Below are 19,990 nucleotides of genomic sequence, written 5' to 3'. Positions count from 1 at the left end.
CTTGATTTACTATTCTCATTGATTTACTGATGAAATAAAAGAAAATATAAAAATATTGTAAACAAAAATAAATATACTAAAGAAAAAAAAATATTAGAGATGTACTGGATATTCGGTCTCCGAAATAAATGAATATAGGCGTGCCGTTCTACTCCTTAAAAAACTTATAGGTTGGAGAAAGGTTCTTTTGCCACAGATATACTCTCTAAATCTGAATCAGTCACTAATTATTCAGTGATATATTTGGCACTAATAATCAATGAAATTCAACTAAAAAAAGGAAGAATGTTTGAGTATTATATAACTAAAATACTAATATTTGCACATTAATTTCAATTTTCCAATATCATATTCATTGAATTTAAGCAAAACAAAGTTACCATAGTTAGTTACATAATAAAAATTAGCTTAAAGTTAGGTTAAAGATCTCACATTTAATTCACTGATTACTAGTGGCACACATGGCACACATATCAGTGATTATCCACTGATACAGATTTAGAGAGTATAATAGATAAAAGCAAGACATTATTCGCTATCGTTATATTACCTAATAATATAATGAAATTATATAATGAAATTATATTTAAATAAAAGTACGTTATATACGTTTATTATATACGTTTCGATCTTATATTAGGTTATTTTTTACTACATAAATTAAATAAAATCAATATTAAAACATTTCAAACAACATATTACATTCTCACAAAATCATATGCGCTTATAATTTAAAAAAAATCTCTAATCCTGAAGCAACAACATATGCAATCTGATGAAATAGATCAATGTATAGACTATGACAGCCAGAAGTTATAGGATCTTTTCTTAAACCTATCCATGGTGTTATTCCAGGAATGAATTTTCTCTTATTACAGCGTATAAAATAATAGTTAACTATAATGTGACAACGTATTAACTATTAGATCTCTTCTTAATCGAAAAGCGCACGTATACAGATTGTCCATGATGTAAAAAAAATGGCGATGTATTATGCTGTGTTTCTTCAAACGATGATGATAATAATTATAGAACGAAAATATATACCAGGTATAAGTATGAAATGACGATTTTTTCCCAAAAAAAAAACACGTTAAATTCGGAAGAATGATAAAAAGAGATTTATTCAAAGTATACTCCATTGCTAGTTACACATTTTTCCCATCTTTTGGGCAATTTGTGGATACCACGCCAGTAAAAATCTTCCCCTTTTGTCGCGAATCATTCATCGAGTCATTTTTTCACATCTTCATACGAACCAAAGCGCTGCTCAGCAAGTGCGTGACTCATCGATGCAAATAAGTGGTAATCGGAAGGAGCCAAGTCTGGTGAGTAAGCCGCATGGAATAGAACTTCCCAGCTGAGTGCTTCCAACGTGTCCCGAATTGGTTTTGCCGTATATGATGGAGCATTGTCATGGAGAAAAATGACCTTGTGTTGCCTCTTTTGGTATTCTGGTCGTTTTTTAAGCAGCGAATGGTTAAATCGATCAATTGTTGTTGATAGCGTTTGGTATTAATCGCCAGGCTTCAATAGCTCATAATAGATCACACCCTTCTGGTCCCATCAAACACAGAGCATCGTCTTCCTGCCAAAGCGATTCGGTCTTGCGGTCGATGTGGATGGTGCGCCTGATCTACCCATGATTTTTTGCGCTTGGGATTCTCAAAAAAAATCCACTTTTCATCCCCAGTAATGATACGATGCAAGAATGACTTTCTTCTGTATCGTTCAAGCAAAATTTCACATGTGTTTTTGCGCCTCTCCATCTGTCTCTCGTTCAATTCATGTGGCACCCATCTGCCGACTTTCTGAATCTTTCTCACCTGTCGTAGGCGATTGGAAACAGCTTGTTGACTAACGCTCAATTGCTCTGCGAGTTGTTTTTGTGTTTGTGAATCATCTTCATCCAGCAATGCTTGCAATTCCACGTCTTCGTACTTTTTGGGCGGTTTTCCGTGTTCCTTATCTGCAACATCGAAATCTCCAATTTTGAAACGTTGAAACCATCGTTCACACGTTTTTTGCGATGAAGCATGTTCACCATAAGCTTCTCCAAATAATCGGTATGGTTCCGCAGCAGTTTTCTTCAAATGAAAACAAAAAATTAATGCTGTCCGCGAATGCTCCTTATTTGATACAAATTTCGTCATATTAAACACAGCAACACAATACTATGCAAACACTTTTCAATCAAATCACTTTGCGCGTTTGACACTTGTTGATGGTATAATAAAATGGCGTATAATGTTAAATCTTTGTACTTCACACTGCATTGGTGTGCTATCTGTTTCTCAAATCGTCATTTCATACTTGTACACCTGGTATACAGTAAGCAGTATTAAGACCAGAACTCAAAAGATATAAAAATTATGTCATGTCTTTACGTTTTTGCTCTATAATTATCATCATTGTTTAACAACAGTATAAAACATCGCCACTTTATATCATGGACAATCTGTATATGTACGTTTTTCGATTAAGAAGAGATCAAATAGTTTAATAGTTAATACGTTGTTACATTATGATTAACTATTATTTAATACGCTATAATAAGAGAAGATTCATTCCTGAAATAACACAAGAGATTTATGAAGAGATCCTATAACTTTTCGTTGTTACATAATGATCTATATAATGATCTATTTCATCAGATAGCACATGTTGTTACTTCAGGATTAGAGTTTCTTTTAAATTATAAGCGCATAACTTTGCGAGAATATATGGTATATTTGAATGGTTTTAATGTTAATTTTATTTAATGTAGCACTGAAAATGACCTAATGTAAGGTCGAAACGTATGTATATTTTTATTTAAATATAATTTTATTATTATTAAATAATGATAGCGAATGTTTTGCCTTTGCTCTGAGCCACTGAACTTATATATTAATTTATTTAATCGAGCATTGAATTATTTTTTATATAATAGGTAAATATAATATACCATTCTGCTGCTGCTGCTGCTACTGCTGCTCTAAAAGAGTCGCATAACTTTTGCTGCTGCTGCTCTAAAAGAGTCGCATAACTTTTGCTGCTGCTGCTCTTTTTGATTTCAAGGACTTCTCTTAATATGCGTTGAATGCATTCAATAGGGATATGCTCTTCTACATAGCAGCGTCTGTAATTTCTTCTAGCAAGAACAAAGAAATATAACCATAAAAAAGTAGATAGAAAGCCGATGTGATTTTTGTGTCAAAAGAGAATACTGCATAAGAGAATGCAATAATCGCCCGGAATACAGAAAAAAAAATTTCAAAACAGAAATTTCTTACAAACTTATCATAACTTAGTAAAACTGAAAAATTATTTCGAAATATGCGAAATATTTATATTTAAAAATTATGTAATACTTAGGGTGCGTTCGGGGAGACGCTATTCGCGCTATTTAGCGCTACAAACTGTTTGCAGAACTGCAGATAGCACTAAAAACAAACACGATCATTAATGGTGATGTCACTAATCGTGTTACGTCATAACTGCGCGCTATCAACGCTATTTCTTCCGAAGTAGTGTATTGGTAACGTTAGCATTTACAGATCCGTGAACGATCCTAGCGTAGCGTTGGTAGTGTTTAACATTTGTCAAAGTTATATTAATGTTTAAGGGAATTATGTTCTCGAGTGTCATCAAACTTTTTTCTCTTAGAATTTCGTAGAGTAAACGTACGTACATGATGTATAAATTTCAAATTTTTTATTATAATGAATGCAATCTCAATTTTAATCTCTGCTGATGACTTGCCACTAGCCTGGAGTGAACATAATTCTTGCTCGTGTATCATCTTTAATTTTTCAAAATTTCTGCAAAGTGCAACTTGTGTATTTGATTTCATTATAAATGTGAAAGAGGTATCTTATTAATAATTTTTAATTCTCGTGTATAGAAAAAAGTTACTATTACGCGGCAGGATATTCCGTTACAAATGCTTGAGATCCTTATTAGATATAGATATGCTTCTTCTTCTGAAATCGACAACGCTCGATGCTCAAGAGTTTTTCCTTTTATGTGATTAATTTACTTAGTATAACTAGATTAATTTTTTGATCTAGTTTCATTGTTCACTTCGGTCTAGCAGCAAACTACCATAGAGATTGCAATTGCGTTCTGTTATTCACTATATATGAGAAAATAAAAAATTTACAAATACTTTACAAAACCTTAAAAATTTTAATTATAGGGAAAATTTGGTTGGTGATTGAAAACAGAATCTTCTACATTAACTTAACTTCGACGAATATATCTCTCTGGTTAAACACTACCAACACTACTAGGATCATTCATGGAGCTTGCTAACGCTATCGCGCTATTGACTCCAAGAATAGCATTGGTAGCGTTTGCATCTATAGCGCGAATTGTGTCTCCCCGAACGCATTCTTACTCGACATCTCGGCCAAGCGTTAATCAATAATATGAAGTTGTCATACAGTGAAGTTGCACATCGAACGTGAATTGTCACAATTATGGTGGTCAGAAAGGTGAAGCATTACACAAGATGGATGGGGAATTCGACAACTAAAACGCAATCGGCAACTCAAGATCACATTGGCCTTAGAAAATTCACTTAGGAAATTTATAAGTGTACGACGGAACGCGTAGGCATACGTCATTATTCGGTGCCCTTCCAGGTACACGATCTTAACGAATTATTTTTTTTCGTCTGTTATTTCATCTATTTTATCTCAGACATTATATCAATACTTTTATATTTTAATTATTTTAGTCCGGACGCTAGGACAAGCGTAGGAAATTTTCGAGCGTACGTCCATGATCGCGCGAGCTTTCGCTATTATTCGGAGGGTTTCGTGACCATTACTTCAACGAATTTTTTTTTTCTATCGTCAGTAATATCAGATATTGCTTTCGTACTTTTAGATTTTCACACAGGACGCGAGAACCGCGATCTTTGTTTGAAACATCTGGACGTACATGAAAATTTTTGAACACATGTATATATGAATGATCTTCAATTGTCTGTTATTTCAGTATAGGCTTACCTTTAATTCGCTTCAGGATCGCTCCAAATTTCAACTACATCCTTGCATATGAGTCTGCTACATTTATATAACGATTTATTTTTAGTACATATAAGACTATTATCAGTTTCTAAAGTGAAAGACATTTTCAATTAATAGGATATTTTTTATTTATTCACAAAAATAAACAATTTCATTTTATAATCTAATCTTAAAGGACAATTTATAGCTCTGTAGCGTTCGAAATTAATTCTTGGCTCGGATTGTTCGAAGATCACGTGATTCTAACTTTGCCATTTGCTAGCTCGCATCTCAGATTTACATTGCCGAACCTAATGAGGAGCTAAGGACAAAACCAATCATATTGAAGAATTTTACAACAGTTGCAAAAGCTATTTTCTCTGCTGAATTTAGCCATAATAATGAATAAATTATATACAATAAAATACTGAATAAATTATATAGAATAAATTATATAGAATAAATAGTTGAAGATAATAATTGTAATATATTGATATAAAAGTCATGTCGATTATATCTGAAATAATGTCTACTAATCGAATGTATAGTGCTATTCCTAACAAAAAAAATCTGAGTCCAAAAATCCTGTACCATTTTGCAATTTTCGCAATCTTTTTTTTTTGTAGTTGCCCAATGAGCAAAATATCTAAAATCGATGTATAAGACCACTTTAAGATATCTTTAAGAGTTCTTTAAAACATCTTCAAAATATTTCATAAAGAACACTGAGAGATATCTTAAAATTGTCTTATATATCGATTTTATCTATTTATTCGGCAATTTTTAGAAATTAACATCTCGACTATTGCGAAAATTGCAAAATGATAGAAGACTTGTCGACTCAGTTTCTTATTAGGAATAGCCTTGTATGATTGTATGAGTGGGCGGTATTTCGGATACACACACCTTGTAATTCTACTTGTAGATCTACGTACTCTAACGGAAACAGAAATAGCAGTGAACTTATCCATAAGGCGAATTTCAACCGGTTGAAATTCACCTTATTGTAAGGATAAGTTTATTGTTATTTTTCATTTCTGTTAAATTGCGTAGACCTAAAGCAATATCGGCTTAAATTTACGTCTTACGGTCACTGTTACGGAATTTTGTGTATAGCAGCCGTTTATACAAATATTGTAAACAAAGCATAAGCATAAGACCACTAAACCAATGAGCATATTATGTAAATCAAAATGGCGACATTAGATGCTCACTGATCCAGTAGTCTTATGTTATACTTATGTTGTTATGCATTTCGTGTGTAAAGCTCTTAGGATTGCCGCACACAAAATTCCATAACAGTATGCGTAAGGTGTAAACTTAATCAGCAATATCCTGATTGGCCGATGAACCAATCAGGATATTGCTTTAGATTACGTAAGCTAACAAAAATGGAAATAACAGTAAACTTATTCATACTCTCGCAATCTATGTCGTGATCGTATTGTCTCCGCATACTCTTTGGAGGTAAAGTCACTAAATTAACAAAGTACCGCGATGAGAAAATTCACTGACGCTACGTTTCAAAATTTCCTCTCCAAGGAAGATTTTACTCTATAGTATAAATTAGATGTACTATATATTTCGAGTAAAATTTTCTTCAAAGAGGAAATTTTAGAATATAGCCTGAATTAGCAATTAGAATCAAAATGGCATCGAAGTGCTATCTCAACTTAATTCTGTTAAAAGGTTGGAAATCTATAGGGATCTGAAAGAAGAAGAAGAACCTGATTGTTATTATCAAAAATGCCCGGCTGTGTTAAAAATTGCAAAAACCGCAAAAAAAGCTAAAATTTTGAATAACTGCATGTCATGGAGCCAAAATAGCGGCAGTTCGCGATACTTTGTTAATCTAATGATTTTATATGGAGGCAGGAATCATCAATTAAGAAGAAGATAATTTCACAATAAGATGAATTTCAACCTGGTTGAAACTTATCTTAAATGTCCACGTTAGAAATCGGTCGGAGATCTCGGACAGAGAAAAAATTAAAAAATCACATTCGAACAATTTGATCACATGACTATTGCGATTGGTCAATTCTTTTTTCATCCGAGATCTCGGATCGATTTCTAGCATCATGGACATAAAGCTTTATAGACAAGTTTATTGCTATTTCTATTTCCGTTAGAATACGTAGATCTAAAGCAGTATCTTGATTGGCATAAGTTCACGTCTTAGGGTGCAATTACATATAGCTCGATACGCGGTACACGATACAGAAACTAACTAGATAACTATACCGCTAACTATAGTACCGCGCAAACCATGCTGCTTGCTTCTTTTCTCCTCTATTGTAGCGGGATAAATAGCATAGACTAGTGACAAATTAACTTTAATTTTATGATGACTTTTTATGAATTTTTAAAATAATTAACTTATTTTTATGCACATTTTATCAACACTCTTTTTTTCAATAAATTCACTTAATTGCATTTAATTCTATTAAAAAGTACTTAGTAATATGAATTTGTCACTGGCCCATGCCGCTTATCGCGCTAGAATGTTATTTCACTTGTATGTTTTTGTCGTATCACAAATGTGTACAAAACAAAGAAATCTTCGGATCTCTCTATCTCATAGCCAATCAACAAACTTGAAAAATATGTCATGCGATAAAAACGCATAAATATTAGGCGTAGTAAAAAGAAATCCATTATTTTTCCATTCAATTTCATGCAAAAATAATGGATTTCTCTTTACTACACCTAATATTATCTCTGTGTAATAGAAGAAAAAAGAAGCAAGTGGCACGGTTTGCATGGTTCCTATAGTTATCTAGTTTCTATACTGCGTACCGCGCTACATGTAATCGCTCTGTCGTTTATAACAGGAGAATGCTCAACTGTAGTTGGTTCTTATATTCTGATCCGGTTTAAACTCTCGGTGGAAACTAGGCCACCGTCAAATATTCCCCTCTCATTCGACTGTAAGAAGGAAATACTCAAAGGTTAATTTTTATAGATTATAGCATACGGTATACGATTACGACAAATTTAACGAGAGATTTACGCTCGCTCAGTTCAGTGGATAGAATCCCTAATCTGCATTATCGATCTTAATCAAGTTCAATCTTTATTATTAACTAATAATTTTTTGTAGTAATAAGAAACATAAAAGGAATATAAAGAAACATAAAATAATGATAAATTACTAGGAATATGATAAATAATCAGACTTTCCATAATCTTATATTTAATTTAGAATATTATTTCTTTTCAGTTTTTTTTTTTGTACTTTTACTCGCTGTATCGCCAACTTTAATTTTTTTTTTTAATCTGTAAAACGCATCTGTCCGCAACTTATTTCTTATCTGCCTCGCTTTACGCAGCTTGAAGCGGTCAAAATCGTTGAGCTCTGTACGCTGCAACAGAAAAATATTTTTCTCAAATATAATATCATTCCAAAATATATTATTTCTAAAGTTGAAACTATGTATCATCAGAATCAAATTATAGTCGTCAATAAAAGTCAGACGGCATTTCCTATCAAAAAATACCGATTCATCACATATTTAATTTTTATAAACATAATTTTTTAATACTTTATTTTTTTAAGACAAAATGCATTAATATATCATTTGCTAGAAATGAAATAAGTATTATTTTTATTTAATACAAAACTATTAGCAAAATAAAGAATTGACATATTCTGTAATACCTTTTTCTTGGCTTCAACTTTTTTGGCCCACATCGTCTCTTTCCAAAGTTCATTAATATTAGCCGCATCCCACGCTTTACGCACGACACGAGAAGATCCAGAAAACGGAAAACGTAAACGGAATTTTGTCAAGTGAAGCTCATCGAGTCTCATCTCACCACGGAATACACCTGATAATGGACTATCGACTAGAATCTGTGTGTGTAAAAAAGGGATCAGTTTTAAGATTTGAAGAATTTAACAACTTATTAAAGAAGAGTTATATATCTAATGATATATAATTATATCATTACAATGAAATTAACCATCACCAAAGTCAGTCGGCAATTTCTATCATATTATTATTCCATCATACAAAAATATAGAAATGATTATAGTTTATTGTATATATAATATAGCTTTATATATATATAATATTTATAAAATTTATTAATAAAAAAAAAATAGTTAAAAAAACATCTATGTAAAATTTGTTGCATAAATAAAAAATGATTATAATTAACGTTGTTGCAAATTATTAGTCAATGGCTACGTTCAACAGAATTTTTATTTTGGAAGTGTTCTTTGCACTGATTGGATTATACTTTTAAATCTAGAAGAATCCTATCTCAGCAGACAATAAAACGAGCAGACAGCAAAACTGTTGTATTCTACTGATTGCATATATTAGCTACAAAAAATTGTTTGATACCGTATTATTCTATAATTTTTTTATACCAAAAAGATTAAAACATTTTAACAGAAAAAAATATTATTCATACCTGATTCTGATCAGTGACATCAATGATGGTAACTAATTTGCCTTGATAAGGACCGTCGCTCACATAGGCCACACGGCCAGATTGTACAAATCTTTGGCTGTTGAAAAAGAATAAGATATTTCTGATAGCATTCATAATCTAAATATATTAAATTTATCTTGAAGAAAAAAATAAATTCTTTAATATGTAAATATTAAAATTTCATGATACATTAAATATTTCGTTTGTGCTTACATTACTTTAAATTAGAAAATTTCTATGCAAAAATATGAATTTTAATGACCTGCAAAATCATTAAGTTTTTAATTTTTTAACGACCTTTTCAATCATTAAAATTTATATATAATTTCTATAATAGTCATTAAAGCTTAAGCAATAAGAAATTGTCTAATCATAATTAATTATTCTTCTCACAATTATGATTCATCAATTTTTTACAGATTAAGAGATCTAAGCTCAATTAGATAATGACTTATAGAAAACCTATTATATCTTTGCACAGTTTTCTAATTTAAAGTAATGTAAATATAAACGAAACATTCAAAAAGTCTTTATTTTAACATACAAGAGATATGCTAAATTTAATGAATCCAAATTAAAATCAATAAATAAAATAAAAATTTACTGTAGAGGATTTATATCCATTTTTACCTTAGAATGTATATAAATAAAAGAAAAATTATTTATATTGCGTATGAAGCTTAAAGCCAATATATAAGTCGAGAGAGAAAGTCCCAAGTATTAAAATTCCAAGAGTAAAATCCCAAATATTTGTAACATGCATGTGCAGACCATTGTCTATGTGAGTTATAGAAACATTTTCATTATCCACAACCAGAAGCAAAACTGCTGCTAAGACTATCTTCAATGGTTAGAAGACGAAGATATCTTAACCACAGTTACTTCTGATTGCATAACGAAAATTGACCGTTATTTTAGTGATGTTTTCTCAAACATCAACAATAAATGGGAGAAAATGGATTGAGTGACACATGTGCATTACAGTCAATTGAGACTTTATAGCTTTTTCTTTCGTACAAATTGCCTTCAGCACTTAATTCACTCTTTATTTATATATATATGTTCTAAGATTTCTATCAATACAGATGAACTTTAATTTTGATTTAACTTTTTTTTATCTTTTTTCTAATTCTATGAATCAATAACACGAATAAAGAATAAATTAAACCAATTAATTAAGTTGATCTACATTAGTAGAAATAAATATTTGGGGACATGATAGTGACTTGGCACTAAATCTATTCTACAATGTGCTTTTTGTTTTTTATCTTTTGCTTTTTTCTCCTTTGCAATAATTTTTTGTCAACAATTGTATTTCTTGTTCTTTTCGAAGTTTGTTAACTTTTATCTCAGGCGATGTAAAACAAAAAATTGGATAAGCAAAGAGACAAGATGTATAGCCTATTCTACAATGTGCTTTTTGTTTCTTATTACTTGCACTTTTTTGTCTACTATTTTGTCTACTAATCTTGCTTTTTATCCAGTTTTTTGTTTTATATCGCCAGAGATAAAAATTAACAAATTTCAAAGAAATAAGAAATACGTAGCAAGAAATATAATTGTCAATAAGACAGTTGCAAAGGAGAAAAAAGCAAAAGATAAAAAGCAAAAAATAGGAAACAAAGACCGTATTGCAGAACAGGCGAAGCGTTATAGTGCGAGACATTGCCGTTAACATTGACCAAACTCTGATTAACTTGTAATCAATAGTTAATTCAGCCGATAGAATTACTTAAAATAAATTTTCTAATATAAAATTTGTTGTTCTTCATCATTTTTTTTATAAATATAATTCTTTTAAAAATTCAATGATTTTTATTATACTTAATTAAAATAATGTTGAGTTATCGAAGTTGAAAGTGGAAGCGGTCTTTGATATGTTTTCTTTCTTAAACTTTGCAAATGTGATTTAAAATGGTAATTCTCCAGAAGAGTTTACTTATCTCCGATTTCGATTAAATTAGGCTCATTCGATGCGTTTTTGCGTAAAATGAAGGAAATTGGAGACTGGCAGAAAAAAATTGGGGACTGCTTTGCGAAGCGAGATATTGAGCATTAAAGTTAACAGGCCCCACGCGGATATGATACGATATTTTTTGTTCGGAGCAACGTAACCGTCCTGAATTACTGTCCAACCAATAAACTACTGTCTACCCAGCAAACGAGAATGGATTGAAATGAATTGAAATAGATTCAGATTTTCAAAAATATTGATTCACAAATGTTAAAATGAATGCTTTTCAATCCTGAATGCATTTTTATTCATTTATAGGAATTGCATGGAGCATATCTCTATGCCTTTCAATCTAAAAATAATATTAGCTTTCTCTGCAAAAACACAATTGTGAATACTGTTCAATTCAAAATTTTGAATAGGAAATGCAGTTTTTCATCATTTCATCATTCAATCCAATTGAATCTAATTGAATCCAATTAAATCTCCAAAAAAATATTTGCTATTTAAAATACATTCGGATAGAAAAAAAATGTCAATCCATTCTCGTTTGTTGGGTATACATCTCACATAACAGATTTCCTAACTTCAATAGTTGTCAATTTTAACACTCAATATCTCGCTTCGCAGAGCAATCCCCAACTTTTTTCTGCCAGATTCTTTCATTTTACGCATCTTCTTTTTCAAAGTTAATGCCTCCAAAAATAATAAACATAAAGATCGATACGGCCAGACCACGTCCTTATAAGAGATACAAAAATTAAAAATGATGCAATGTCCATGAAAATGACGAAGCCAAAATAAAAAACGCGTCGAATGAGCCTAATTTAATCGAAATCGGAGCTCTTCTCTGGAGAATTACTTTAAAAATAATTTATTGCGCTAGGTTATGTTCCAAAACTTCCTCTCTGAGGAAAACCTTGCGAATAAATAATATTGACCGAATCCACTATGAGAACGCAAGATGTGTCTAAAATCCCATTTGATGCACTATGCGGTTGACAAACGATCGACGAGGTTAAGTCGCAAAATAATAATTCGCAAGGTAAAAGTAATCGTTACGTTAAAAATTGCGAGCATAACACGAAAAAAACGGAATTCATGGAAAATCTATCCGATATCTTCTTCTAAATTTAATTTGTCCTGATCCTCGAAAACGAGAGAGGCCAATTAAGTTCAAAACACAAAGTCGGCAACACTTTCAAAAAAAATTAGGAGATGCAATATTCAAACCGAAACACCGTCCCAGTTCACGCTCGTCACGAGACTCTTATCAGATGTCTGTTTATACGATTTTACACGATTATTGTTCGATAAACTTCACTATTCAATTACCATCTACTTCTAACATGCCTTCAGGAAGAAAGACCATAGTGGAAAGACGGTGCTCAGTTCGCAAGCGTTTCTAAAATTAGCGCTCTCTGTCTTTTCTCTGCCTCTCGCAGGGTCTAAGCTGCGTTTGGATTCCCACCTGGGTGCTCTTTGGGTGTCATGTCATCCTTGTTTAATGTTCGATAAACAACAAGGATGATATGACATCCGGGGAACACTCAGGTAGGAATCCGAACGCAGCTCCATAAAAAATCCTTAGACCAGGTTCACTTGACGGAAAAGCGGAAGCCAATCGGAACTCGCAGTAGTAGTAAATGATACATTTCTGCTTCTATCTTTCCGCGAGTCCTGATTGGTTTCCGCTTTTCCGCTTTTCGTTTTTTCGTTAAAGTGTGAAACTAGCCTTATACCTGTATTTATAATCAGATCTTACAGTCTACTCACCGAGCGATTGGTTCTAAGGCTTAAACACAATAGGCACAGGCAACAGAGAATAATGAACCAATCAGAACTCTGGTATATAAGTTGATATTCCAGAACTCTGATTGGACAGCTTATTATTATTTAAGCCTTAACTTATAGATCGGTAGGTAAAAACCAATCGCTCGATAAGTAAGACTGCATTCCGAAAATCATAGAAAAAAATCTGTTGCAACCTTTTAGTCGGCGAATGTACAGTCAGAGTCAAAAAAGCAATACTTTCTTTTCGATGGATTTTGAAATGTAGCTTGCTCTCCAAGCGATTGGTTCTTACTTATGGACACATAAATAAAAACCAATTATTCGATGAATAAGCATTCTGAAACCTATTGAAAAAAAAAGTATTGTAACTAGACTCCGATTGTACATGATTGGACAAAATCTCCGGTTGTAAAAATTACTATTTTAAATCGTTTGAATTTTGTATGAAGAGTTTTGAAATGCAATTAAAAGGTTTGTTATCATTTTTGTGAGTCATTCTATTAATTATAATTAATGAATCTTCTTTTGTGTATTTGATCGAAATAATCAGCCGAATCTAAATTCAACAATGTTGTATATGGAATCATTTGTATTTTGTTTGAAGAGTTAAAATATCATTAAAAATATTTGTAAGTCTTCCACATACTTTTAATTAAATATTTAAATATCATGTATTTGACCGAAATAGAAGATTCAACCTATGATCATGAAAATTCCATTAGACGCGATCGGTTGTCTCTCTAGTATTTCGATACTCTTGGTTCTTTTTCGATCATCATTCATAACAAAATTTAGATCCAGCTGATTATTTCGGTCAAATAAATGGTCCAAAATAAATTCATTAATTATAATTGTGAAATTTGCAAACAGATCTAAGAGAACGATTCTGTGATTGGAGATCCGCTAATTCGCTTATGCTGAATTCACACTGGATCTGATGTGCGTCGTACGATGCTCTGCAACCAATCATTTTGCTTCATCGATACAAAATAAAATCCTGCTTTCTGATTGATTGCAGGACATTGTACGACTCACGTCGGATCCAATATGAATTCAGTTTTTTTAACTGATCAGTTTGTAAAATTCTTTCTTCTAATTAGTCCATCAAATGCTTCAAAGCATTTATAGCGAGATTTTGACACAGCCTATACTATTCACTATACTTGGCAGTAAAGAACATTATGATTTGGAGCAAAAAGAATTGTAACGAAAGTCAATCGTAATGTCTGTAATCTACTTTTCGTCGCGCATTCCATTTTCATGATAGCAAAAAAAAAATAGAGATCGATGATTTTCATCGCTAAATTTTGAGCGATTTAGCGATGTATGAAAAGGCATCTTTAATCTTTGCACAAGAGCGATGTCGCTAAAAGTTGTATTACTCCAACTGTTCAACAGTGTTGCTGGCGATAAGAAAGTGAGCAAATTGAGAGTAATTCAGTGATTAGTCGCATGATTATTTATCGCTGCAACAAGCGACACCATGAAATCACAATATAATCATACCCAGTAGCGATAGTGAATTTTTTTTGTAGTCTGCAATTTTTAGTGTGCATGTCGATTTGTACTTAGGAATATGACGTATTAGGAGCTTAAAGTTGAATTTTCACCTGATACTACGATGCTCATTTTCAGTGTCAAAACAGATCAACATTAATGCTTGATTTCATCAATTTCTATCACGTGATTTATTTTGACGCCGAAAATGATCGAGCATGAAAAGGCACCTTTACAGAAATTCAAATTTAAGTCTGTCTTATCACAACTCTATTATGTATGGTTCAACAGTGGCAGTGAATCATGTGACCTAAGGCCGGGTTCACACCTTGAAAAACAGAAAGCGGGAAAGCGAAAGCCAATCCGAACTCGCGAAAAAAACAGAAGCAGACAAGCGAAATGTACCATCTACTATTACTGCAAGTTCCGATTGGTTTCCGCTTTTCCGTCAAGGTGTGAATTCAGCTTAAGAATACATCAAAGGTACCAACGGTCAGTGTCGCTACTATGTATGATTATACTGTGAAATTGTAGTACCTCTCTCTGCCTATCTTATAAGTATATGGGCCCAGCTACTGTTGCGCGTCAGTCTCAAATATCCCGAAGTCGTTTGCATATCCGGCAGGGTTGCGATTTTAATAAGAGTAAGGAGGGTAAAGGGGACGCCGCGAATACATCAATTAGTCTTATCAAGTCTTGTTGTCTCTGAGTTTTGTGACCATGGCGGATCCGCTGAGTTTACTACGACAGTATAATGTTAACAAGAAGGAAATAATCGAACGCGAGAATCAGATTATATTTGGCGAGTTTTCCTGGCCCAAGAATGTCAAGACCAATTATCTGACTTATGGGTGAGTGTACATACAGCAAAAACGGCATCTTGGAACTACTCCGTGTGGTTACAATCTGTGTTTAACTGCCATCTCTAAAGCGAGAGTAAGAGAGTCGGGAGAAAGAGGGAAATACGATGTATACGAAACACTAAAGCCTGATAACGAGAGAAACAAATTTATTATAGATATGTACTTTTGCCAAGTCGAGCTAGAAACATTCATCATGTGCCTTGTTACGTCTGTGATTTTCCTCCCTAAAATATTTTTTAATTTTCTTTAGAAACTCCAAACTTTCTAAGATTTGTATTTTTTTTATATTTTCTGTATATTTTTTAACAAAATTAATTTCTTTTTCTACTGATGATCTTTATTACAGAATTGATTCTTAGTAAAAAAAAGATCTTATGCATACATGTTTGAAATTCAGATATATTTGGAGTTTGATTATACTTAAATATAATCTTAAAATCTCTTATTGGAGTATCATTCTTAGAAAAATAAATAGTAATAAAATAGTAATAAAAATTTATTGTTTATGAAGATTTATTGTGATATAAAACAATGATACAATCAAATACAGCATTTTAGTTATGTACATTTGCGCTAACTTGTGTTATATTTAGAAAGAACATTGAATTATGAATAAAAACTTTTGTTTAAAGAAGTCTTCTTCAATGATCTTGATTTTGACATATGTTTTCAAAATGAGTAATATTTAAAAAATTTTAGCTGTCATTCATTTATTAAAAAGTTATTAATAAAGAAATTTTTAAATAAAATTTGTAGTATAAATCCATATGAAATTTGCTTTGCATCAAAATGATTGAAATAAACTCTAAAAACGAGAATTTTTTAATATATGTTGATTAAAAAGGCACTAATTAATTTCAAGAAATTAAAATCGCTTTAAAATTAAAATTTCTTACATTCTAACAAACAATTTGAAATCTGAATTTCAAAATCACAAAGAATTTTTAAAGAATACAGATGGATGACTACGCTGTTCGTTAGAATATAAGAAATTTTAATTAGAATTAATTAGAAATTTTAATTAGAATTAGAATTAGATTAGAAAGTTTAGATTTATATCGTACCAAATTCTAATTAATTATACATCTATTTTTTTTTGCTCAATTACCAGTCATTATTAGAATTTTTATAGAATCTTTGTAATCTAAACAATCACTGCAAGCAGTGGATTCCCAATAGATTCATGTCAACTTCAGAGGATTAAACTTTATTTCATAATATTGTCTGATTTGAATGTTTCATTTTTGCATGAATCATTTTTCTTTTACTTGCAAAGATCTGTAAAACCTTGCTTGCTCTGAGGAAATTGGAGCAAAAGATATTTTTTCTCTTATTTTTGCTTTTTTAGTTGAATTCAAAATCAAAACTAGATTGTGATAAATTAGATTGTGATTTTATTTGTGAGTTCAAAATTAAACATGTATTTTTGTATAAAAGAATTTATAATGAAAGCATTAATATATATTACATATTTTATTTGAAGAGATACAAAAATTGATAAAATAATAAAAGTCTTATATTTTTACAAAATGTAAAACATTTTTTTTAGAAGGAAGCACTGGAAATTTTATTAGAAATGTTGATTATATGTTTCGTTATGTCTATAATTTTCCTCTGAAAAATTCTTTGATTTTTCTGAGAGATTTTAAAATTTAGCATTTATATCTTTTTATGATACTTACTATCTAAACTCTCTTTAACAAAATTTAATTTCTTTTTCTACTGAGCTTTAAATTGATCCTTAAATTTTACTGCTTAATAGCGTTTCTCAATCATTTTTCTTTCACTTGTAAACCTAGGAAGAATAGGATCATGTTTGTTCTAAAATAGCAATACAAGATTGTTATTTTTTTACCTTTGTTTTCTTAGTTGAATTTTAAATCAAAACTAAATTGTGATACTTTAATTTTAAAATTAAACACTCGTTTTTGTGACCGAATTTATACTGAAAGCAGATACATAAATTTGGTTCTAAGTGTAAAATCAACCTCAGATTTATTGTATTTCTTTTTGAAAGAAAAAAAAAGTAATAAAATCCAAAAAAAACTGACAAAATATTAAAATTGCTATGACAATAAATATTTAATTTATTTTTCATTAGATGTACACAAACGTTTACATTAAATTGTAGGAGTGCTTTTTTTTTAGTTATGACCAAGATCGTATATTATATATTTTGTTTAAAAAGATATATAAAGATTGATAAAAATATTTATAATAAAATATTTATAATAAAAGCGTCTATTATTTATAAAATGAAGAAAAATCTCTTTGAGAAGGATATTTATATTTCTTTCTATTTTCAGATCCGGAAAAGAAGGGACACCCAAGGAATATTATACACTCGAGTGTCTTTTATTTCTGCTCAAACATGTTCAACTTACACATCCAGTGTATGTGCGACAAGCAGCCGCGGAGAATATCCCAGTGGTGCGTCGACCTGACAGAAAAGATTTGCTGGCCTATCTCAATGGCGAGACTGCTACGTCAGCCGCCATAGACAAATCGGCGCCTTTGGAAATTCCAACACAGGTGAAACGTGCCGCCGAAGATGGCTTAGAAAGCGGTTCATCGAAAAAACCCCGTTTCGAAGAGACCCACGTGCAGAAGGTGAAGGAACAATTAGCTGCACGTCTGGATGCTCCTAAGGAAGCCTCAGTTACCGTCGATAATATCAAATCCCTCTCGGAGGCAATGTCAGTGGAAAAGATTGCTGCAATCAAGGCAAAACGTTTGGCGAAAAAACGTACTACTATCAAGGAGAATGATGATATTGGCATGGGTTCGGATCTACGCGTAATCCTCGACATGGATGTAGACGATACAAAAGACATCGTGTCCCGCGAGCGTCAATGGCGAACACGCGCCACTATCTTGCAGAGTAGCGGCAAGATCTTCGCAAAGAACATCTTTGCGATTCTGCAAAGTATTAAGGCACGTGAAGAAGGAAGACAGAAGGGTCCGATCGTGCCTACGCCCATGGTGACGCCGCGCTCGACACCCATGAGGCCTCTTCCACAACCAGCCGTCTACAATCGTTACGATCAGGAACGTTTCATCCGACAGAAGGAAGAAACAGAAGGCTTTAAGATCGACACCATGGGAACGTATCACGGCATGACTCTAAAGTCCGTAACTGAGGGCACAAATCCCGCCGTGAGGAAACCCCCGACCAATCCGTCCGCCACGCCAACCTCTGGTTTACTGCCAACATCCGCCGCTAAACTAACGCCTCAGCAAGCCGCGCAGAACAAACGACCCAGTCGAACGCCCATTATCATCATTCCTAGTGCCAACACATCTCTCATTACAATGTACAACGCTAAGGACATTCTCCAAGACTTGAAGTACATTAGTAATGAGGACAAACGATCGCAGGGGTGCAAGCGAGAGAATGAGGTACTTCTTCAACGGCGGAAGGAAGGTGGTCTGACCGTACCTTACCGAGTAGTTGATAATCCACAAAAACTCACAAATGCCGATTGGGAGAGAGTCGTTGCTGTGTTTGTTATGGGACCGGCTTGGCAATTCAAAGGTTGGCCATTTGATGGCAACCCAGTGGAAATCTTTTCAAAAAGTACGAAAAAAAATCTGTAGTGAAGTATATACGTATACATATATGTATTTTGGCATTTTTATATTTTAGATTTTTCTCAGTTTATGAAAATAATGTGCCATAATTGATTAGACGTTTTATTACATTGCGAGGAATATAAATAAATAATATACATAAAATATTGTAAATTTTGTAGTCTTTCACAAAAAGAGAAAAACTCGATCACATATGTCATTTGTATTATATTTTGAATGTGTAATCAAACAATTGTTCCTTCTTCTGCAGTATGCGCGTTTCACTTGAAATATGATGAAATGAGGCTGGACACAAACGTAGCGCGATGGGCTGTCACAGTGATTGAATTGAGTCGGACAAAGAGACATTTGGATAGAGCAGCGTTAATGATATTTTGGGAACATCTCGATAAGTGAGTTATTAATTTATTCTTATTAATTTAATTTATTATCACGTACATACGTATCTTCTTAATATAACATCTTACTTCTGAAATTAAATGATCACTGATAAATTATTTTTTAAATTTAATCTAAGCTTTTTAATTCTCATTGTTTTATGAATAATATATTATACAAATAGAGTTGAGAGAAATTAAAATACTATTGAAACTATTATATTCAGAAACGTGAGATATTGGAACTCTTAGTACTCTAAGACAGAAATTAAATCCTTATTTTATATTCTGAGTAATCAAGACTAATTTTTTAATTTGTATATATTATTATTTTTTTTATGAAACTTGTCTTACCAATTTTTTCTCTGTGTTTAATATTTTATTTTTATTTTAATATAACATTTTGACATAAAAGGAAAAAAATATCGTATTTTTTTTTAATAAATAACTAAATGTGTATTTTGTAACATAATA

At 31.9% G+C, this 19,990-nt stretch overlaps 2 protein-coding genes across 2 annotated transcripts in view; one reads left to right on the top strand and one right to left on the bottom strand.

Moving 5' to 3' along the window:
• Nucleotides 1-8,050: 8,050 nt before the first annotated feature.
• LOC108688379 (60S ribosomal protein L14-like) lies at nt 8,051-10,099 on the bottom strand (the record flags this gene model as incomplete). Its single annotated transcript, XM_018194618.1, has 4 exons — nt 8,051-8,362; nt 8,659-8,853; nt 9,420-9,516; nt 10,071-10,099. Coding segments are annotated over 4 exons (477 nt in total), but the record flags the coding sequence as incomplete, so codon positions are not given.
• Nucleotides 10,100-15,281: 5,182 nt separating this feature from the next.
• LOC108688384 (parafibromin) overlaps nt 15,282-19,990 on the top strand; it is a 5,434-nt gene continuing 725 nt past the window's right edge. Inside the window, exons 1-3 of the mRNA XM_018194627.1 lie at nt 15,282-15,536; nt 17,855-19,125; nt 19,390-19,531. Of these exons, the coding sequence (XP_018050116.1) occupies nt 15,406-15,536; nt 17,855-19,125; nt 19,390-19,531 (1,544 nt within the window). The 5' untranslated portion in view covers nt 15,282-15,405. The remainder of the gene's footprint in view (nt 15,537-17,854; nt 19,126-19,389; nt 19,532-19,990) is intronic.

The sequence above is a fragment of the Atta colombica genome, unplaced genomic scaffold, assembly GCF_001594045.1.
Source record: "Atta colombica isolate Treedump-2 unplaced genomic scaffold, Acol1.0 scaffold231, whole genome shotgun sequence".
Taxonomy (NCBI): domain Eukaryota; kingdom Metazoa; phylum Arthropoda; class Insecta; order Hymenoptera; family Formicidae; genus Atta; species Atta colombica.
The sequence above is the reverse complement of the archived record's forward strand: the minus strand, read 5'-3'. Positions and strand labels throughout refer to the sequence as shown.